Source organism: Pygocentrus nattereri, chromosome 23 (assembly GCF_015220715.1).
Source record: "Pygocentrus nattereri isolate fPygNat1 chromosome 23, fPygNat1.pri, whole genome shotgun sequence".
NCBI classification, from domain to species: Eukaryota; Metazoa; Chordata; class Actinopteri; order Characiformes; family Serrasalmidae; genus Pygocentrus; species Pygocentrus nattereri.
Genome location: NC_051233.1, coordinates 29,285,101 through 29,308,969, shown reverse-complemented (window position 1 = coordinate 29,308,969; position 23,869 = coordinate 29,285,101). Strand labels below are relative to the sequence as shown.

Genomic DNA, 23,869 nt, shown 5'->3' with positions numbered 1-23,869 from the left:
TCTTAGTATTTGTTTGGTTCCTCTTTGCTTTAAAGACAAACATGCACTGACGATAAAATCCACAAGTTTGAGCAAAAGCCTCTAAGGAGCTGATCAAATCCACAGTCGTCTGATCTTTACCTTTAATAGATAAGAAGGCTGAAATAACCTTTCCTGTAAAGAAAGAAATGGTCACTGTCACAAATTTGCTCAAATTTGAATAATGACCCAGAAACAGCGCAGAAATATTTCAAATATATCTTCATTTTAACTGCCATGACTTTTCTTTGTTTCTATGTTTCAAGACTCTAAAACATTCTTCTGTTCATTTCCAAGTTTAAAGGGAAAAACTCTGCTTGGGCCTAACTCTACATACACTTGCATTGCCAGGACGCTATGTGTTAAAATCACTTGTTAAAGAGGAAATGACCCCAGGGCCCCTTGTAAATGTAATCCTTTCTGACCTGTGTTTATGACCCAGTTCACTGTGAAAAGACTCTAGCGCTATTAAGACTGTTGAGATAAGACAAGTGAATTTGTAGCTTATTTTTCGCTTTTGTTTTTTTCTTATGGATAAAGAGGAATTGTCTTATTTAGGAAGCCAAATTACTAAGAAAGAGAGAGTCTTCAGCACGTATATCCACTGGTCACATCACTAAGAGTGTTGGGTGGGAGCGGTGCTGGCTCTTTCAGTTGACTTTGCGAAGGAACCAAATTGGCCTTAACACCTCAACGTGAGCTAATCCTTATAGATTGGATCTGAAAGTGTCTCCGGGTGGGTGAAGGTGTTTATGTGACATGCCAGATGCTGCAGCCAACACAAATCACGGATAAGCTCTGCTTGTGTAGGCTTTAAGTTTAGCTAACTAGTAAACTTCAAGGGCATCTAAGGTAGGTAGTGCTGTGCTCTAAGCATCTGGGTTAATTGCTTCCCCCATTGTTCTCAAACTAGCATTGTCAAACTATTAAAATGAAAAGCAGTCAGAAGATGCTTTTCCATTTCATAAGCAGTGCATCTCTCTCCCTCTGTATATCTGCATATACTTCACTCAAAATAGGCCCCAAATATACTGTTATACTGTATAATATACTGTAACTCCTGTCATGATGAAGCAGTCTGGACCAAAAAATACCCTACCCACCTTGACGTGTGTGTATTTGATTGCATTACATGCGATGCTGGAAGTGATCTCCGTTTTCTGCCAGACACATGAAGGGTACGGGGGTATGCACTCGGAAGTTGCAAACAGAGGTTAAACATCACAACAGCTGTCCGGCGCCGACCTCATCGCTCTGATGCAGGGACATCCCGGATTGGCTTGGCTTTGGCACCACCAAATATCTTCTAAAATAAAAATGTGTTGTAAAACATCAACAACATCAACATTTGGTCAATATACACTCATGCTCAGTTCACAGAAGCAAAGGGTAAAAATAAATCAATCAAAAACTATGGGGAAAAAGGTTTTTAAAAAGGAAATATGGAAACGACACAATTTTTGGCACCCTTTTAACAAATTCTATTCAGTGTAAGACTAGATTAGATTAGATTAGACTAGAATGAGGGCTCACATTGGCTGGAATTAACCAGTGAAGCATGGTTTTAATGCTTAAGGCCACTTCATATTCCTTGATCCATTTTCACAAAGATCAAGATAAAAGAGCTGTCTGAGAGCATCAGAAGTGCTCTTATCTCCAAAGACGAGAACGGTAAAGGGTACAAGGTCATCTCCAAAGTCCCTATTTTTAACAGTTGTTTAATGTAACTAGGAAGTTTATTGCTCGAGGAACTGTCAAGAACCTCCTAGCACATGGGTCAAAGAGAAAAATCAGTGAGAAAATTGAAGATCGGTGTGAACTGTGGAAAAAACACCATGTGTAACATCCAAAGAGCTAAAAGCACAATGATCATTGATTGATCTTTGCCAAAAAGGAACGTTGACCAATCACAGTCCTTTTGGGCAAATGTTTTGTGAACAGACAAGTGATTTGTAAATAGCAGATGAAATTAAGTTTATGAGCAGAAGAACAACGTACCTAGAGGCAAACATGGTGGTGGATCCATAATGTTGTGAAGCTGCTTTGCTGTCTCAGATACTGGAGGCTTCAGCTGGATTGAAGGAAAAATGGAACCTCAAGATTACCAAAGCATTTCAGAGTGTAAAAGAGTGTAAAAGAGAAAGCTAGGTTTGAGTCAAAGAGCACGGGTCCTCCAGCACAATAAAGACCTAAAGCACACATCAAAAAGCGCAACACAATAGCTACAATGGAAGAAGGTTCTAAACTGGCCAACAATGAGTCCTGCTCTCAACCCTATTGAAAATCTTTGGAGACTGAAATCTGCTGTAGGGAAGAAACACCCTGAAAACATCCAAGAGCTTGAAAGGTTTGCAGTGGAGAAGTGTTAGAAACTACCAGCAGACCGGTGCAAGAACCTTGTACATGGCTACCGCAAACGTTTGGAGGCTGTCACTGCTGCTAAAAGGTGTGCAACACAATAGGGTGTCATTTACACTGTTGATGTCATATTTTGTCTCTTTTCTTTAAAATCAGTTCCTACAAGTTGAAAAGACTTATTTTGTTTAATAACTTTAGACACAAAATATTCTAATGATCTAGTTGGTCAATTCTCCTTTATGAAGATACTGAAACGAAAGTGGTGCCAATAATGGTGGCCAGAGCCGTTAATATTTAAAATGAATGAATAAAAAAATAAAATGTAATACATATATATTTTTCCCATTACTTTTTAACATTAACGTATATTTAATATGTTCACATATAAATGAAAATATGGAGGAAATTGGATTCAAAGTTTACCGTGTCAGGGGGCAAAGGTTTGTCTTCCAACTTGAATACCATTGAGCATAATAAGCTTTAAGAAAGCCTATTTACAGGCTGATTGACCTGGATCAAGAAGGTGTAACAATCCCAGATTAGCTGCGGAGAATTTGCACTGTGTCACTGCCCCGGCTCAACTTAGCTTTAAGCAACAACTTAAATAGCTGCAGCAGGGAAAGTACGTACATTATGCCCTCAGAAACAGAAGAATAATAATTCATTAGTAAGACAACATAACAGAGTACTCTGTAAGCAAATACATACAAATGTGCAATAGCAATATAAGATGACGTTACCATGTTACTGTAGCCAAGGCGGTATTGGGTAACCAAGGACCTCATAGCCACTAATACAATAATGCTTGACTTGTATGCTTTTCTGTTGCCATTTGCCCCCCTGGTATTTCAGACTGTTTGTGCAGACAGTTAGGTTTTGTTTTGTCTGGCTTTGGTGCTTCCCATTCTTGTTGTTCACTAAGCCATAGTTAGCCATGATTAGAAGCTGTGACTAAAATCAAAGAGAGAACAATCTCATCTGTCTTTAAATGGCTGTACAAAAACACTTAAGGCTGTGCCAGTAATTACATCTTGCTGCACTATGACTGTGCCACGAGAGAGAGATACTACTATGAATTTAGCACTACTCGCAAAACTAGTACTGAAAACCTGTTGTAGATGGTTCTGTATAGCACCAAGAACTGTTGCTGCAAAGTCAAAGGACCATTTTTTTGGTGCGATCTACCAAAAAAGGAATCTTTTATATGCTCAGATGTTTTTTTGCTGTGGTTCTATAACCACTGCCCTTAGTAATGAGCATTGGATGAACCCTGTTTTTAAGAGTGCTGTTTTAGGTTCGGGGGAAGAGAACAATAAGTCACCAGTAACATGCATAAGTAATACGGTTTAATCGTGTAGTTATCCAGTTCAAAATGTGAAATTCTTTTGCAAATACACATACAACATGATTGTACTATGATCCTATTATTCTATACGTATCAAGCAGTTGGTAGGAGTCCGCAAAATTTTTTTTGGTGAGGTTTGGTGAATACAGCTGTAGACGATTCTTTAAAAACGGAGAACGCTGTGTAGCATTAAGAATGTACTTACAGTTATAAGCAAAAGTTTGGGTACCCCCCCTGGTCACGATGTGTTGTTACTTATTTTGAGTGAAAATAAGATAAGTGAATGCATCCTCTACAGTGCATATTTTAATGTGCAATATTCAAAGAGCGGTGACCAAACTGTGTTGCTCAAATAGCTATTCATAGTGGTTTTGTGACAAGAATTGACCACAAATTAATGATCACAGCTTTTATTTTATAATATTTACAATATTTTAGACACATATTTTCTTGTTGTTTCCAAAATCCCTTAAATTCTGAGCAATCCGTTGATATTTTGGTGTGTAACATTTTATTCTAAACTGCATATATATATATATATATATATATATATATATATATATATATATATATATATATATATATATGTATATATGCAGTTTAGAAGTTTAGAAAAAAATGTTACACACCAAAAAAAAAAAAAATTATATATATATATATATATATATATATATATATATATATATATATATATATATATATATTTTTTTTTTTTTTTTTTTTTTCCCTTCATTTTCTTTTGGTGGGGGGGTCATGGCATTGGCTAGGGCAACCTGCTCTTTCTCCCCAGTAATAACGATCTCCATTCTGGGGCAGTCGTGGGCTGGAGGTTAGGGAACTGGCCCTGCTATTAGAAGGTTGCCGGTTCAATCCCCAGTGCCGACAGTCCATGTCTGAGGTGTCCTTTAGCAAGACACCTAACCCCCAATTGCTCCCTGGGTGCTGTGGATAGGGCTGCCCACTGCTCCGTGTGTGTGGTGTTTCACTTCACGGATGTGTTAAATGCAGAGGTGGAGTTTTCCCCATTTGTGGGATTAAAAAAGTATCACTTAACTTATTTTAATCGAATAGCAGGTATTACAATGAATGAACAGTAATGTATTACTGGTGCACTGGGTAAGATGTTTCTGACTTAAGTTGTTTGGGTGAGCGGTTGAGTCCCCTACCACTTTTCTTCAAACTCAGTATTTACATTCTCTTAGCCTGTTAGCCTAGGATAGCAGAATTAAACACTTCTGAGACTTAAGACTCTGCCACATTCATTTAAGTCAAAAGTGTTACTGGTAGCTTAGACAGCTGATGACATTGCACAAAGATTAATCAAAAAGCCCAAAAGCTCAGGACTAAGAACATTTGGTGTTGACCTAGACGTAGGTTTGATCCCCAGTTGATGTCACTGTGCCGCTGCCGTTATCCAGCTCAGGTCACTTGAAAGTTACTCCATGGGGGCTTCTCCCTCAACAAGCATCAGCAACACAACATACAAACACGAAAGTAGGGCTAAGATTATAATAGCATCTAGTGCTCTTAATGCTTAAGGAAATTACCTGGACTTGGAAAGACTTAGCAAATAGATCCTACTAGCAGTAACCTCCTTTCCACTAAAATACACATTCAACATTCCGGTATTAAATTACTGTTGAAATCACATACATGATCATCGCTTTATTATAGCTGAAAATGACAGTTCAAAATGTCCAGAGGTACCCATTAAATATGCAGTATTTTGGTTAAAAATCTATAAAAAGAGATCCAAATTTAAGTTATTTCTGCTAGTAGGTCAGGGAATGTGCTGTATTTCTTCATTGTACTCTCTATTAATCAATGGAGCGACTTGCAAATGTAGTTTTGGACTTCGGTAATGTAGCTGCTTACTAGTAGGACTGTTACCATTATTATTATGAGTAATATTATAGGTGCCTACAAGCTGATTAAATACTTTGTGAGGGTGTCAAAAAACAGTGGGCTCATTAACTAGGCAGGTTGGAAACTGAACTGAATTTTGGTCAGTCATGAACATTATTAATTGATCATTAATCAAATGACTTTTGAAAAACATAATTTAGACACCCACTGACTTTCGAAAGGTTTCCAACAAAAAAGGTTTCTGACATCCAAGGACGTAAGCCATTAGCTGCTAAATACTGATGTGTGAGGTTCTGAAGTGGACGTGTTAAGCTTTGTTAAAGTATGTATGTATCATGGATCTTTGAAGCTTGGTTGACAAAAATCGTTCAAACATATTTGTGTTTTAAGCGACTGACAAACAATCACAATATTCCTCAGAAGGTCAGAAGACATCAAAAACGCTCTTCTGATTCCAGGCGTTCTGTCACTGCTCTTGGGCTTCTGGAGAGTTCTTGTCTCAGTGCCAGCATGGCTGCATATGCAAATGTATTTTTGCTGCCTGCTGCCACAATGAAGACACCACAAGAGAGTCTGCATTTGTTTACACATATGCCAGCAATAGAGAAAAATACAAAATAGAAATAAATATAGACATAAGTTAAAGTACAAGAGAAATAAAGTATAAAAGTATATCTATTGACATGTTTACATGGCATATGAGACAAATTCACTGTATTTACAAGACAGCAGGCACTGAGTGGTGTAAGGTAACTTTGACTAACTTTGAGTTGCATCAATGACTAACTGGTTGGTTAGTGTAGTGGTTAACACCTCTGCCTTCTACGCTGTAGACTAGGGTTCAATCCCCCACCTGGGTAAGAACCCTACACTATACCAATAAGAGTCCTTGGGCAAGATTCCTAACACTCCCTTCGCCTACTTGTGTAAAATTGTCAAATTGTAAGTCGCTCTGGAAAAGGGTGTCAGCCAAGTGCCATAAATGTAAATATTGTAGCGAAAAGTGTCATTATAGTAATGATATATTGCACAGCGTGTATTAATCGAAGAGGAGATATTGTGATGTGCTTCAGCACATTTAAGACAGCAGTGGATCAGATCTGTCTCTGCAGTAAGGAGAACCGTTGTAGAGCCTTATAGCAGTAGGTAAGAAAGATCTCACATGGCCTCTTTAACACAGCACAACTGTGACAGACATCCACTGAATGTGCTTCTTTGTTCATCCAGTGTAGCATGCAGAAGGTATGAGGTGTCGTCCAAGATAGCTAGCAGCTTGTAGAGCGTCCTCTGTTCTGCTACAACCTCCAAAGAGTCCAGCTTGACTTCTACAACAGAGCCAGCCTTCCTAATAGGCTTGTTGATTTTGTTCAGAGCACTAATGTTAATGCTGCTGCCCCAGCACACAACAGCATAGAATAGAGCACTCGCTACAGCAGACTGGTAGAGTCCATAGGAGCTTAGTGCACACATCAAAAGACCTCAGCCTCCTCAGAAAGAAGAGACGGCTTTGGCCTCTCTTGTACAACGTGAGAGTGTTACAGCTTCAGTCCAGCTTGTTGTCCAAGTGCACACCCAGGTATTTGTATGTCCCAACCACCTCCACATTAACACCATCAATAGCAACTGCTGACAAGACAGGTTTGGACTTCCTAAAGTCCAGCACCATCTCCTTATTCTTACTGATGTTTAGCTGCAGCTGGTTCAGCTTACAAGAGGTACAAGAGGTGAGTAATCAGTGTTGTATTTTATAGCACCTAAAATACAATGTTGTATCCACTGATCATGGAAACTCCAAGTGAATTTAGCAGCAGGCACAGAAGAATGTCTAATTAAACTCCTTATAAGGCTTTCTTAACAATAAGATTTGCTCCTGTTTTCACAGATCCATCACAAGGTCCAAGCTACCACATTGCTCCTCGCTGGGTCTACAACGTTGCTTCCATGTGGATGATCTTCGTTGTTATTGCATCCGTCTTTACTAACAGTCTGGTATTCATAGCAACCGCAAAGTTTAAGAAGCTGAGGCACCCTCAAAACTGGATTCTGATAAACCTGGCTATAGCAGATCTTGGAGAGACAGGTTTCACCAGCACAATCAGCGACATCAACCAGATCTTCGGCTACTTCATCCTTGGCCACCCCATGTGCATTTTTGAAGGGTGGACTGTGCCCGTCTGTGGCAAGTGGATTGGAATAAAAAGTTGTGTGCTGGGTTACTTAGATCTCCACCAGCCTTGTTTTTGTGAAAGTGCCGATTGCAAGGCAAACCATTTCCAAACATTTAGTCTAAGACCTTCTGAGCAAAGTGAAATAAGCACTAAGCCTGATCCTCTGTAATGTGCATTAATCCGATAATCAGAGCTAATCTACTGATCTGTATTGGGATTTGGACACCCTCTTGCCTTGCACACCTCCAATGAACTCCACACAATCCATCAGTTACTATCTCTTTCAATAACTGGTCTGTCAAAACTGGGATTCAAACTTTTGTCAGTTTTACTTTCACTCTACTAGCATAAGAGTAGCAGTACCCAGATATGTCTAGTACAAGTTTAAAGGCAACCTAGAGCATTGTGTTTGATTGGAAGCTGCAGTCAGGCACAAGTGTTGGTACAGCTAAGGTAGCCACAATCACAGTGATGCAGGGAATTCTATGGAATGTTTGAGAGCTGGAATCTTGTTAGCAATGCCCCAGGATCCAACAGAAACCTTTACTGCAAATCAAGACTTTTGCCATGCTCTACTTTTATATCTACTTTTTATCCTACTACTTTTTATTCTACTATTAATGTACCTGTAACTTTCTGTCCCTCTATTTTTAGGTATCACAGCTTTGTGGTCTTTGTGTGACTATAATCTCATGGAAACGATGGGTGGTGGTGTGCAAGCCATTTAGTAATGTCAAGTTTGATGAAAAGTGGGCAGCAGGAGGCATTATCTTCTCCTGGGTTTGGGCCATCATCTGGTGCTCCCCTCCCATCTTTGGCTGGAGCAGGCAGATACGGATTTACTATCCGCAAAAAAGACGTTCTTCATGCCTATCACACCTACTGTTAAGATCTAACTGGAGGTAGAACCTGAGTGCTGCTGCAAAACTGTAAACGTCTAGAAACAGACAATTTTACATCACTGAATTTTCAAACATGTCTTAAGTTTTGTTTTGTGGCTGTCACTGGAAAACTTTTACCTGTAGACTATCCCTGCTAATCTGCAAGTGTTTTAAGCATAAAATAACAACATTTTGTCATAGTAGTACAAATCTACAGAGCTGTTTTTTCCCCTTCTCTAAAAGAGAATTTTATTGCAATTGAAAAAAATGTCCTTTCCAGTTCATTGCAAAGGCTTTGGAGAAGCCCATCACATAAATCTCGAAGTTGCTTAGTCTGAAATATGAGGACAGTTAACTGTATCTCTCAGTCTGTATCGAGCCTTCATCTGACCAAGATCCCCGTCAGGTCCAGAGAGATGTGCTGTAATTGTCTTTGCACCTGTTGGGTTTTGTAGACTAGATATGCATTAAAAAAAAACACATGTATATTTCCTTCTTTTTTCTCTAGCGAAATAAAGAAAATGTTTGCAATTCAAATCTGGCATATTCTCTCCTCTCATCAAAGCTATTTGCAGTGATGTGCATCAGTATTATTGTGAAGTTGAAATGTCTATTTAACCGTGTCAACTGTTAACATTACAGCACTGCTGTTGTGCATGGACACACACTGAAAACTAGTCTGCACATAGGGAGATGGAGTGAGATTGAAGCAGTGTAGCTTACTGTAAGGGAAGAAGTAAAAGTGGTGGTTGAAAGTACAGAAAAGAAGGGAACCTTATTCTTTGAGGTTCTTTAAGATGAAGACAGATGAGAAATTAATTAGAGACGTAGCAAAGACTTGCTGTGCATGAAGCATCCTTTTTTGAAGAGAAGTCAGAACTGTCAAACTACACGTTTATCCAAGCAAACTCTAACCAAAATCACAGCGTGTGGCTCTTCAAATAAAACAAAATGCAGAGCAAATAATAAATCAGTACTTGGAGCTCACCTAATGTTGGTATTATTGCTTGCGTTCACTGTTTGCACAACCTTCATGACAGAAATCATGCGTCCACCACACAGCATCCAGAAAATATCAGTTGTACAATGGGGAATGGACGCAGGTATTCAAACAGGGTATGAAGAGTTCTGGGTTTGGATTAGTAATACACTGCCCAGTCCAACTATTAAGCTATATCAGCAACTTCTTAGCAGGCCACAGTCACCAGAGGGCTCAATAACAACTTCTGGATTTTTACTGTACCATTATGTTGTCTTGCAGGTGGTGGGGAACGTGCCTCTTTATGTCGTAATTACTGATAACTTAACACAAGAACAGCGCTCAAATGATGTGTCTTAAAGTTTTAGCTTCAGTAATGATTCCAGCATGTGCTCCTGATATTCAACTGCCCATCTTGGCCCTCCAATCACTGCTTAGCAACCATTTCCATCTGCTCTTTGCTCAATCAAGCCTTCATCTCAGCCAGTGCACCAGATTTTGAATGCGTAGGACCCCCAAAAGGCTACAGCCGGACTAGATGCTGCCATATCTTAATCTACAAAACTAGACGTTTTATAAAAGCAGAACTTGTTTATTGAGAATACAAATATAGTTCAAGCATTAAGCCAGTAAGCTTTTAATTACATACAACTAATAAAAAAGGCTTAAGCGTGAAGAATTTCCTTCTGCTGTAATTAGCTCAGACTTAGTATATTATTAGAAACACACTCACTTTATATTCACTTTCAAGAAATTTTGGAATTGACCAGAGAGGAATCGGACTGGGTGTGGGAAACTGTTAATATGAAATTGACTAGCATTATCTGACCATAACTAGCTCCCATCACTTGCCTGTCAGCAGAAAGTCCCACCTATATTGTCTCTGTAACATGCTTATATACTCACCCGTATCCAAAACCTGCCACCTTGACGCAAGGATCACCAGAACAATCACCCCTGTGGATAAGCTGTAACCATTCCTGAGGTCAATGCAGCATAATAGGTCGAGCAACGTTATTTTCATCATGGAAGAGAACAGAAGAGAACAGAAGAGAACGGTCAGTCACAGGAAAGCAGTCAGATAAACTGTACAACTGGATTAAATGGCAACGGTAAAATGAATTTTCAGTGTGTGATCCCACATTTTATTTGTTCTCCGTTTAAAAAAGCAGTAAAATAAGATAAAGACAATATAGGTCAACAGGCTAATAAGCTACAACACCTATTTCTCAACCTTAGTGTTCTGTTTATCCCTGACATAAAAAAACATGATGTAAAAAGCGAGTTTAATTTCTTCTCCTATTATAGAAAATAACAAAGAACACCATGCTTCCTGCTAACTACCTGTAGACTATACAATAGTCATAAGTGATGAAGTTTACTTTTTACATTTTACATTTTACTTAAGGACAGCATTCATAAGGCAGCCTATATGACAACTGATGCTTTTTGTAATAAGCCTTTAGAAATGTATATGCAGGTTTATGTCACTTGTCGTGAAAGGCTTATGTGTCATGTAGCCTTAAGTTGCTGCCCTCCAGTAAAGTGTCAGCACAAAGCCTTGCTCTGTAAAAGGGATTAGCACACAATAAACTATTCTACAACTTTATTTTGCAATTATTGCCCCATAAGGCCATAATTCTGCCACATTGTTTCTAATTTCCTAAAACTAATTTACAAAGAACCAAATAATCCTAACATTTTTAACCATAAAGTTTTCCAAGTGATATCAGGCTAAAAAGTGTGCAGTTCCTTTGCTCATTACACGCCATATTAGCAAAACAAATCTCATAATCTCATAATCTCGTTTGTAACGCACATGTTACCCAAATGGGAGCATTGGCTTGTGAAGTCTAACCCATTAACTTGTTAGGCTTTCAGCCCAGTCTGCTTACAAACATCTTGGCAGCTGTTTGACAGATTTGTGTTTTAAGCCACTGACACATTCGCTCAAGCCAGGACTCTTCCTGCTGGCTTTCTTAATTGCTTATAACGTGCCATTTATCCAACTGGAGGTTTTTGCGAGATAATCCAGGAATCCCGGAAGGTGGTCGGTATCCTGTGTGGCTGATACTTTGACACTCTCAGAGATAACAGGTTTTGGGTGTTAAAGCTGGAAGGGTGAGTATAAAAGCAAGACGCAGACACACGTCAAGGCACATCACCTAGACCAAGGAGTGACACCGGGACTGAGAGGTTCAACTAAAGAAGGCAGAGACAAGATAAAGGAAAGCTCTAGACACAAAATCATCAAAAACACCTCAGAAGCTCAGAAGACACCAAGAACATCCCAGGCCGCCTGTCCTTGCTCTCAGGCTTCCAGAGAGTTCCCCTCTCAGGGCCAGCATGGCTGCACATGCGAACGAACCTGTATTTGCTGCCCGCCGCTACAATGAAGACACCACAAGAGAGTCTGTGTTTGTTTACACAAATGCTAACAATACGAGAGGTGAGTAGAGATCTCTGTATTATGCATCACCTAAAATGTACTGTTCCAATATCCTTTGATATACAACACTGAAAGAAACTTTGCCCTCGAGTAACTGTTGTATGAACAAATATTTATCAAAAAGTGTGTTTATTACAACCTTGTTGCTGAAAAAGACCAGGTTTTTCCTTCTCTTCACAGATCCATTTGAGGGTCCAAACTACCATATTGCCCCTCGCTGGGTCTACAATGTCTCTTCCATATGGATGATCTTCGTTGTCTTTGCATCCGTCTTCACTAATGGTCTGGTAATCGTAGCAACAGCAAAGTTTAAGAAGCTGAGGCATCCTCTAAACTGGATTCTGGTAAACCTGGCTATAGCAGATCTTGGAGAGACTGTTTTTGCCAGCACAATCAGCGTCATCAACCAGGTTTTCGGCTACTTCATCCTTGGGCACCCCATGTGCGTCTTTGAAGGGTGGACCGTGTCTGTCTGTGGTAAGTGTGCTGGATTCAAAAATTGTATTTGCACTTCATGTTTATTTATCCCTGTGAATGTGTCACAGGAAGATAATGCATTTCAGCATCAGGAAATTCATACTTTGACAAGCTTTTAAACTATGCTGCACACATATCTACAACCTGTTGGAGTAATACAGTCAGTTTCCTTGAAAGACGTAAAAAAGGCAGAACTAAGCGCGATCCACTGTAATGTAATGAAGTCAGAGTACGAGCTTGCGTTAATCTGGTTAAAGCTAATCCACTGATGGAAGTGCAGCTACTGTAGTTAAGTAGATCAGGATTTCTCAACGTGTGGGCAGTGGACCACCTGTGGGTCATGAAGCACTCTCTAGTGGTCTGCAGGCCTGAATTCAAGGCAGTATTTTTTAGGCTGCTGGTAGAGACATATAAACAAAAACACTGCAGTCATAGCCACAAGTTATGTGAAGTTCCTCACACGGTTTCTCCTACTTTGTTTAGTGTGGTCCTATCAGACTTTTTTCTTTAGTCCACTCTGTTCTGACATGTGTCACATGTCTGATGGCTTTCCTCTTCTTTTAACAGCATGTCAGCACAGCACCGTCAGTATAATGTGCTTATTTTAACGCTTGACTTATTGCTGTAATGTCATTCAATCTTTTCTACCCCATTCTGTAGGGGAGTTTGCATTTCAGAAACTGCATGATTAGTTGACTTGACTGCACAAACAGTTAACAGCATAGTTAGCACATGTGATAGTCAGTGACATCTCCTGCTTTATTGGTGATGCTTCAGTTCAATACACCACCTTCATTTGGATCCTTAGGCTGCAGTACATGACTTTAATCGAACCTCTAATCAATCTGTAACCATCACTCTCTCACTATTGCAGGTATCACAGCTTTGTGGTCTTTGACTATAATCTCATGGGAGCGCTGGGTGGTGGTGTGCAAGCCATTTGGTAATGTCAAATTTGATGGGAAGTGGGCAGCAGGAGGCATTATCTTCTCCTGGGTTTGGTCCATCATCTGGTGCACCCCTCCAATCTTTGGCTGGAGCAGGTAGATATGCAAGCACAAAATTACAGTTTAAGAATAGAAGGTAATAAGTTCTCACTCCCCTCTTCTCCTTCTCTTCTTTCTTTTTCAGGTACTGGCCTCATGGCCTGAAGACATCTTGTGGCCCTGATGTGTTTAGTGGGAGTGAGGATCCCGGTGTGGCATCCTACATGATCACACTGATGCTGACCTGCTGTATTCTTCCTCTCTCCATCATTATCATATGCTACATCTTTGTCTGGAGCGCCATCCACCAGGTATCTCACACCTGCATCTATAAAGATTTACAAACACTTTCAAGGCTTTCAATCAGAACCGATAAGAGAGAAAATGCAAGTTTGCTTTAGTATGAGACAGCTGTGTAGATTCTTTTATTAGAAGTCCTTCAAACTAGCATATTCTCCCGAATCTGTTGTCCACATTCAGCGCGTTCCCAGTTACTTACCTTTTGGCTTAATCATGGACTCAAATAAACAGCTAACAGCAATGGGTCTCATTCCCCAATGTCTTCCCATGTTTATTTTCTTAAACTTGTTCCTGAGAAAAGTTTCATGATTCATGAATTTGTGTTTTTAATCCACAGAATTGTTCACATCTTTGTGTTCTTTAGTGTGCATAGATGTTCTTACCTACTTACAAATCCCAAATAAGAAAACATTGGTGAATGTCAAAATCTTTAGGAAAGCTGCGTAAGTGGGTTTTGATAAGAAATTTCTTATTAAGAACAGGTGATGAATGAGGCCTTAACTTTACAAGCACCTTCTTCTGTCCTGTTGGGAGCGTCCTTCCCCGTAGACCAGTGGGTTTTCAACTCCGGTCCCAGTAACAGTTACTAAATTTGGCATTAACAGATGAGTTCATTTGAGCAGGGAAACTGCACAGGACCGGAGTTGCATACCTTTGCAAGCCATACTTAAGAAGTTTCAGATACATCACATTTAGGCAAGTGAACATGGAAGGGGTTTTCCCTTCCAGCAAACACTTGCATTTTTGATGAATGCAAAATCCACATATCATCTTAAGGCTATGAAAGAATCCACATTATCTCTTACTCTTCCTTTCCAAATAGGTTGCCCAGCAACAGAAGGACTCAGAATCCACTCAAAAGGCAGAGAAGGAAGTGTCTCGCATGGTGGTAGTGATGATCCTGGCCTTTGTTGTGTGCTGGGGACCATATGCTTCCTTTGCCACCTTCTCTTCCTTGAACCCTGGTTATGCATGGCACCCACTGGCGGCAGCTATGCCAGCTTACTTTGCCAAGAGTGCCACCATCTACAACCCCATCATTTATGTCTTCATGAACCGCCAGGTGAGATCTCAGGATATCTCTGGATAGGGATTTGCGCAGTCTAGCGTGCTCCCCAGGCCTCTCTCAAAACTCAAAATAGACCTGGAAGTACCTGAGACAATCTTTATCCAATCTTTCTTTGAAGGTGCTCTTGAAGGTGCTCTGTGCATAGTTTTGTTTTGCCCTGAACCCACTCATGAAGGAGAAGATAATTATCCATGAAGTTGCTAAAGGCTTGGTGCTCAAACTGGGACAAAGGCATAGCACACAAACATCATTACATTTCCATAACTAATTGGAATGATTACGTGAAACTAGGGGTGTAACGATTCACCAAATCCATACAATAAAGTGGTGTCTCGATTTCCAATACGGCAGTGGCTGAAAACATGCCTTAAATTAGTTTCCCTTTTTTAGTTTGTTAGAGTATTCAACATTATAAACACACTATCTATATTCAAACCACAAGCTGCGCAGAGCATCCCAATCTAATGCTGTAGTTTTTAAAATAATGCTTTTTCATTGGGAAGATTTGACATGTTTTGCAGAGCAATTTAAATGACGCATGACTTTTTCTCTCAGTTCCGTAGCTGTATCCTGCAGCTCTTTGGAAAGAAGGTGGAGGACGCATCAGAGGTTTCTGGCTCTACCACAGAAGTGTCTACGGCCTCGTGAACAGTATATACCGGATACAAGGACACATATCAGGATCACACATGGACTGCAGTCATTATCAGCCTGCACTGTATGCTACATGCATTATGGTCACTTAGCATAGCTCAGCACCATAAAGGAATATTTTTTATTTCATGTCAGGACTCCATGATAGTGGCTATGACGACATTTATCATTGAGTGTGCAGGGTGTTCTGACACATGCTCTAATGTGCTCCTGGTGTGTTCGCTTTACACCTGGACTGTTTTTCGATATGCTGGAATTCTGCACGTGATGTTCTCAAACCACTGACCTCTGCTACTGAACAGCTGAACTAGAAATGAAGGCCGGAAGGGGTCCCTTCTTCTACCATCCCCCACATAAAAGATGTTCTTCCTGCCAATCACAGCTCTGTATCAGTCATCTACTGTTAATGTCTGATTGGAGGTGGACCCTGAGTGCTGCTGCAAAGCTGTCGACTTCTAGAAACAGACACTTTTACTTCACTGAATTAAAAAATGTCTGAGGTTTTGTTTTATTGCTGTTGCTATAAAATATTTTACGGTTAGCCTATCACTGTATTATTCACAGGTGTTTTAAATGTACAATAACAACTCAAAAATGTTGTACTAACAATATAATTCAGAGCTATTTTTCCCCCTAACTAAACTAAAATATGATTTTCTTGCAACAGAAAAGATTTCCTTCCATTTTAATGCAGAGGCTTCGGAGAAGTCCACAGCATAAATCTCGAAGCTGCTTAATCTGAAATATCAGAAGAGTTAACGGTATCACTTGGTCTGTTTCAAGGCAGCCTTCATCTGACTAAGATCCCCATCAGGTCCAGAGAGATGTGCTGTAATTCTCTTTGCACCTGTTGGTTTTTGTAGACTAGATATGCATTTTTAAAAAATGACAAAAAAAAATGTGTATTTCTTTTTTTTCTCTAGCAAAATAAAGAAAATGTTTGCAATTCAAATCTGCCTTCTTTCCTCCTCTCCAACTCACAATAGGTCAATAAAACAGTGGCAATGAATTAAAGGTAATTTTGGCAATGCTGCACAAAGCATTGTCCAACTGAAATGTCAATTTAATCACTTTAGTTTTCTTTTGATATTGCAGTACTTCTGAAAACTAGCCTGAACATGTGCAGATAACAGAGTGAGATTGAAGCATCATGGCTTACTGTAAGGGAAGACGTGGTAAAAGTGGTAGCTGAAAGTGTGGAAAAGAAGGCAATCTCATTCTTTGAGGCCCTTCAAGATGAAGACTTTCACAACAAAAACTCACTGTGTATGAAGCTTCCTTTTCTGAAGAAAAGTCAGAACTATCAAACTACACACTTATCCAAGCACAGCTCCTGCCAAAATCTCGGTCCATGGCTCATCAAATAAAAGCAAATGCAGAGCAAACAGTAAATCAGAACTTGGAGCTCATATATTCATGAGAGAAATTGTGAATCCACCAGACAACATCCAGAGAATTTCAGGTCTGTGATTGGAAACCAGTGCAGGTACTTGACCAGGGAATGGATAATTCTGGGTTCAGATTAGTGATACGCTGCCCAAATGCAGAATCTAATTATTAAATTACACTCTTAAAAAAGACAAAACCATAAACACTCAAAGAACCCTTTGCATGATTAAAGGGCTCTTTGCATCATGAAACGGTTCTTCAGACTGATGTTCTATATAGAACCTTTTTCTTTACTTGAAGCACCATCTTCTTTAAAGAGTGTACATAAGTAGCTGCTTAGGACCTTGCAGCCACCAGGGAGCTCCCCAAGAACTTCTGAATTATTCTGTTCCATTATGTTGTCTTGCTTGCGGGGGAGCAGGTATCTCTTTACCTCTGTGACTGTGGAGAGGCAGAGCGACCACCTTTTAAAGCCGTGTGGCACATGCTGCTCCTCTGATTGCATACACTTGAGGGAAAGATGACAGCGTGAATTGGGTCTTCGGGCCTGGGGAGGTCAACATTCATGCGTCTTGGACCACCCACTGCCTCTCGACTCTCATGGATGCAGCAATTCTCCCACTGGAGGATAAGGAGCATGGCACAGTACACCTGAAGCTGGTGTCTCCCCTCCCTCCTGCTTGGCCGTGGCTTCTCCCCCTTCTCTCTCTCCCCTGTATGTTCTGCTGGGCGAGCCAGGGAGGTCCTGTCCCCTTCCCGTCATCTCCTTGGCCAACAACTATTCCTGAGCCCCATTGTTTCTTTCCTGGCTACGGGACAGGTTTGCAGGGGTGGGGAGGTGTGGCTGGAGAAGACACGCCAATGGTGGAGCATGAGGAGTTTCCCTGGCAAGAAGGGTTGCAATGATCCAAGATCGGGGCAAGGATCACCTCTGAACCAATGCCAGGGCCTCGTCAGCATCGTCAAAAGCATTGCCAGGTGTACCAGAGGGCACCCCTGAGCCATCATCAACAACAGTGCCACCTGGTGGGAACTCTAGAGCCATGGGAAGCATTGATAGCAACACCTGGTGCTTCAAAGGGCACCCTAGAGCCGCAAGCGCCACCAGAGGGCACCCCAGAACTACCATCTACAACAATGCAGACTGGTATCAGTAGTCTCAATACTTAAAATGATACTTTCAGCCTTAGGAAATTTTGGAATTGAACAGAGAGGAATTAGACTGGGTGTGAGAAAACTCACTATGGAACTGACTAGTGTTATCTGAACATACCTGACTCCCATCACTTGTCAGCAGAAAGCAGAAAGTCCCGCCTATAAGTCTGTGCAGAGACCCCACCCCTTACATGAAACCCCTGTAGTGAGTGGCATTAGCTTTAGCGTATTCTTTATTCTTTAGTTGTATTTACGAAGTCATGTTAACATGTATCTTTCTTCATCTTCAAGAACCCCAAACATGGATATGCTCTTTTTATTTCCTTTTTTTAGCTTTAACTTTTATTTTGCAATTAACTTTTTAAAATTCATTTATCCTTTACATTCATAAATTTTAGAAAAGTTCTTTTACATGACTTATTTATACTAATGACAAGTATATCTTATTTTCTAGAACCAGAGGTTGTTGAGGGGAAGATGGGGTATTAGGAGTGGGGGTATTTTTAAGATCTTCGAGGTGCCATAAACAATGTGGATAGCTGCAAAGTAAAGAACCCAATCGTCATAGGCTTAGTTCACATGATATGTTGTTTTGCAGCTCCAAATGTACTCCAGATGCAATCCAAATTACCCACAAAAAAATTTACAATGGCAATACCAGTAGCCTCACTCAAACTCCATTCATGACATGTAGAGGGAGCTCAAGAATCCATAAGCAAGGACTGAGGATTCGGAGGGATCTGACCTCAGTTTTGTGTTTTGTCTTGTGAGCTCTTACCTAATCAGATCACTAACAAACCAATGCAATGAGGTCATATGAACTAAAGACCTAGAGACCCAGCAAGCAGTGACATAATCCTTTAGAAGAGGGTTGATTAAAATTAGCCCACAAGGACATTTGATTTGGCCCACCATAACGTTTCCATGGCCCACCCCTCACCCAGTGAAATAACATATTCCTATACTACACATAACGTTTAAAGGAAAATAAATTCTTAAGTATTTTAGCAAAAAAAATAAAGCATAATGTTATAAATTACATTGCCAAAAACTACCTACCTTATTTATCTGTGTACTGTTTTGCCTTTTCTGGCCACCCACAAACATTGCAATTTGGCCCCCTTTGAAAAGGCACTGCTGGTCAAGACCTTCAAACAGTAAAAGAGCAAAGAGAAAAAGAACAGAGAAAAACAGAGGAAGATATATTCCTTGTAAGTAAAGTGGCGAGGTTTATGTTGAGAAAATATGAAGCGGTCAAAAGAATCAGAGTCCGTATTTTCTACTGTACTTTTGCTAGTCCTTTCCAAAATGCCCTAGACTGGCCACTATCCTCACAAAAATGGTACTAAAAAGATTTAATAAAAAAACACCCTTGAGCATCTACTACAAAAATGTTTCTGACAATTGCTATTAAGTCTAATTGTTATTAATAACTATGTTATTATAACTATGTTTTTACCACAGATTTGACTATATTTTGAGCTTTGGTTCACAGAGCCGTACACTCACCATTTGTGCTATGAACTAAAACAGGTTTCTTCATAGGACAGTGGACAGCAGTCATGGCCTTAGGTGTGCATTGAGCACTCTGGAACTCTGTAAGAGTCTTGTCTTGTCTCTGTAACTTGCTTATATACTCACCCATATGCAAAACCTGCCGTCTTGATGCAAGGATCACCAGATAATCACCCCTTTGGATAAGCTGTAACCATTCCTGAGGTTAGGATTATCCGTTAAACTTATTCAATAAGTGGAAAAAATTACGAACAATTAAGAAAGCCGGCAGGAAGGTTCTTGGCTCGCAAAGTGTCATTGGCTTAAAACACAAACCTGTCTAAAAGTACATTCTGCCAAGGTTTGTCTGCACAGGCTTGGTTAATGCTCTGCCCAAGCTAATTAGGCCAAGCAGAGCAATGCATGCAAGTGACAGGCCATTTAACTTTAGGTCGGTATGTACAGTAACTTGCCTTGGACTCACGTCACTGCTGTAATGCAGCTCCTGTCAGCGAAGCTGCTCTGTCATTCTGCTGAAGCTTTTTGCTCAAAATGACTTACATTAGCCAATTACACAGGAAACCAGATCATCCTCAGCTTAGTGAAATTCAGTTACTTAAAAAAAATCATCTAAACATATTAGCTTCACTAACCTAATGTGCCACTTTAAATCTATTCTTTTCTTTTATAAAAATGAAAGCAACTGAAGCAACTGCTGTACACAGCCATGGTAGGATGGTAAGAGTATAGAAAGTACTTTTTAAAACCTTTTTTCTTTTGCAACTTCATCACAAGTGACTAAATCAACATCACTTCCTAGAAACACTGATTAGAAAGCCATCTGTTCCTCAAGTAACCACAAGAAAGCAAATCAAGGATTAAAACAAGGATTTAGAAAGCTTGGTTGCTGTGTGGACAAGTGACTTTTGTGTCTTCATTAATGACTGGAAGGCACTACTTCCACTATAAGTAAGTACAAGTAAAGAACTTATATGCCTGCAAGCATGGCTAATAATGCAAAGGGACTCTTAGGCTCATAACAATTGACAAATACTTAGGAGGCTGATGATAAGCATGCACTGTAAACTGTAATATGACAGGCTAATAAGGTTAAGAAACTAATAATGATAGCTCTAGTGCTCTAAAGAGGTCTCTCAAGCTGATAACTCTGCTAAACTGACTCCATACCTGTGACCTCACCAGCCAAATTGACTCTACACCCATGACTGCCTCCAGCCAAACTCACTCTACAATTGCCCCAAACCGTCTTCTCCATAGGTCAAAGGCTAATTGCTTGCATTCTGCTTTCTAGAACAAAAAACAGGACGTATCATCACTGTTGGCATCTCCATTTTTGTTTTTCATTTGAGAATGCCAGCTTCCCGTCTAGATTTCAAGTTGAATAGATCAATAGAAACAGTGCAAAATCAATCTTACATTAAAAGTTAAGAATATTTTTCCTTCTCCTGTAAAGTTACCATATTGGAGATATAAGGTTCTGAAAGTGATGACATTCAACTACACTGTAAAAAAGTTATCTTAGGGTGCTTTGGTATGACTCGACTCTGCTCAGCTTGACTCAACTCAGCTGGACTTGACTCGCTTTCAGGTACCAGCTACTTAGTTTTCCGCTGCATATATAGTACCCCCTTAATGTAGCTGGTCATCCTAGCAACAGGAAATTAAATTGCTGTGATGTGAAGGTGACAAATTTTGTTCAAAAAGGCTGCCACAGACACAAAAGACTGGTGAAAAAACAGAAGGGTTTGGGAAGCAATCCGACAGAGTTCAGACAAGACGATTCTGCTCACTCAAAAAGATGCAAGAGGGTACACTATCCTGACAGCTAACATTAGCATATGTGTTTAGCAATTCTCGCCAACCAATCAATAGTCCGTAACATTTTTACATCACCTTTTGGAACTGGCTCAGCTCTCTTGGAACCTCTACAGTGGTGGAACCAAAAGTAGTACCTAGTACCAGGTACCAGATTTGCCCACTGGAAAACCCAAAAAAAAGAACATACAACCATACAGTGAAAAAGCAGCTTTAGTCTGATTTTATCATGCTACATAGTACAATTGCCAAATTTACAATGTAACATTTGTGAAGTTGTCATTAAAAAGTCAGCATAGTTCCATATTGGGTTGAGGTTAAGGTGGGTTAAGACTCGAGGTTAACAGGGTGACAACCTGCTCAGGTTAGACTGAGGGTTAGACTCTTATGCTAATCGAGGAACAACACTGTAATCACCGCAGTGATTATGCTGTCTTAAGTTGTTATATTAATCTCTTTTACCTACCTTGCCCCTGTTCTTAAGAACAGCACTAGTTCAATAGGCAGGAAACGACAATCAAGACATTCAATATCACAGCTATTTGTACACTCTGCAAAAAGCTAGATTCATTTCTTCTTACATTTACAGCATTTGGCTGACACTCTTATCCAGAGCGACTTACAATTTGATCATTTTACACAGTAGGCCAAGGTGGTGTCAGGAGTCTTGCACAAGGACTCTTATTGGTATAGTGTAGGGTGCTGGGGATTGAACCCCAGTCTACAGTGTAGAAGGCAGAGGTGTTAACCACTACACTATCCCAAACCGTAACCTACTTTTTAAGAAATAATAAATAGCATCACTGTGCTTTCTGCTAACTACCTGTAGACCAGAGTTTCTCAACCTGTGGGATGCAGACCAGCAGTGGGCCATGAAGCATCCTCTAGTGGTCTGCCAACCATAACTCAGTAGTTTGTTCATTTTAAGTCATAAAAATATATGTGGAAAAAAGACTAACTTCATTATTAAACATATAAGACTCACATATTTTTTAAAATTCTGACAAATATTAATATAGACATACAAATAAAAACATGTCACGATTGGCCCCTCCCAGTCTTGTCCATGTGCTTTTGTCTTTGTTTTCTAGTCCTGCCCCCCCGTTTCATGACTCCACCCCTGATTGTCTCCACCTGTTTTCCACCTGTCCATCGTTTTCCATGTGTATTTAAGCCCTGTGTTTGCCCTTTGTCTTGGCTGGTCTTTGTTGTTTGCTGTTGTTTGAATCTTTGTTTGCGTTATATGCTATGTTGGATGTTCTGTTTGATCTGTTTTAGTCTGGTTTATGTCATGTCTGCCCCCTGATCTATCCGTGTTGGCCATCTGACTTTGGACCCTTACGATCTCGCTCCACGTTACAAATTGCAGGCGTAGACTAAATAAACGGCATGAGTTTGATGAATTTGAGACAATGTAGCCACAGGTGCACGATGCAGACAGTTAGTTAGCCAAAGATCCTCTGTGCACTTTCACACCTAAACACCACCTGAGACAATGGACTGTCTGGAAAACCATAAACCCATGAACCAGTGCTAGAGCACAGGACCAGAGCTAGTTTATGAGGAGCCTGGCATTTACTGCTAGTGAGCGCTGATTGGTGGATGAATGGAGCAGCTCATTGGCTGTTCATGCTCACAGATGTCATGGATGTACATGAGGAGCCGCTTTAAAATGTTTCAAAGCTCTTAAAAATGCAATAGCAGTCATGATTTTCAGTGCTCAGGAAATAAGTGCATTCTTTTACATTAAAAATGTTTAAGCATTTATAAACTATGATTTTGTTCAAATGCTCTTTGTAAACCCATTTTAATGTAGACTCGGCAGCGCCCTCTAGTGTTTGAGAAACCCAGAAGACATTGCATTAGAGGAACAGTGACACTGGATGGAGGACCTCTATACATATAGGTCTGGTTCGCACAATACTAAAGCTGTTATTTTGTCATGCAACTTTGGAAGCGATAAAGAAAAAGAAATACTTGACTCTCCCAAGAACATTATTTCCTTGCCCCCCACAATGTCCTCCAAATTCTTATGCAAAGTCAAAGTCTCATTCGTCCTTGGTCCCATATAGCCACTGATTTTGTGACTGACCTACCCCCATCACAATAATTCACTACTGTTATGGCAGTAGTTGATAGGTTTTCGCAAGCACTCAGACGGGAGTCGTGGGCTGGAGGTTAGGGAACTGGCCCGAAGACCGGAAGGTTGCTTGTTTGATCCCCAGAGCTGACAGTACATGACTGAGGTGTCCTTGAGCAAGACTCCTAACCCCCAACTGCTCCCTGGGTGCTGTGGATAGGGCTGCCCACCATTCTGGGCAAATGTGCTCACTGCCCCCTAGTGTGTGTGTGTGCTCAGTAGTGTATGTGGTGTTTCACTTCATGTAGGGGTTAAAGGTGGAGATGAAATTTCCCCGTTGTGGGCCTAATAAGGGTCTCTTAATT

General features: G+C 40.3%; 1 protein-coding gene and 1 pseudogene across 1 annotated transcript; both read left to right on the top strand.

Annotated features, from left to right (window-relative positions):
* The first annotated feature begins 1,189 nt into the window (after positions 1 to 1,189).
* On the top strand, positions 1,190 to 8,661 carry LOC108437019 (annotated as a pseudogene).
* A 3,098-nt stretch (positions 8,662 to 11,759) lies between these two features.
* LOC108437046 (green-sensitive opsin-2) lies at positions 11,760 to 16,096 on the top strand. Its single transcript, XM_017713874.2, has 6 exons — positions 11,760 to 12,064; positions 12,245 to 12,541; positions 13,416 to 13,584; positions 13,673 to 13,838; positions 14,651 to 14,890; positions 15,452 to 16,096. The coding sequence occupies exons 1-6, from the start codon at positions 11,962 to 11,964 to the stop codon at positions 15,542 to 15,544; spliced, it is 1,068 nt and encodes a 355-aa protein (XP_017569363.1). The 5' UTR covers positions 11,760 to 11,961; the 3' UTR covers positions 15,545 to 16,096.
* The last annotated feature ends 7,773 nt before the right edge of the window (positions 16,097 to 23,869 follow it).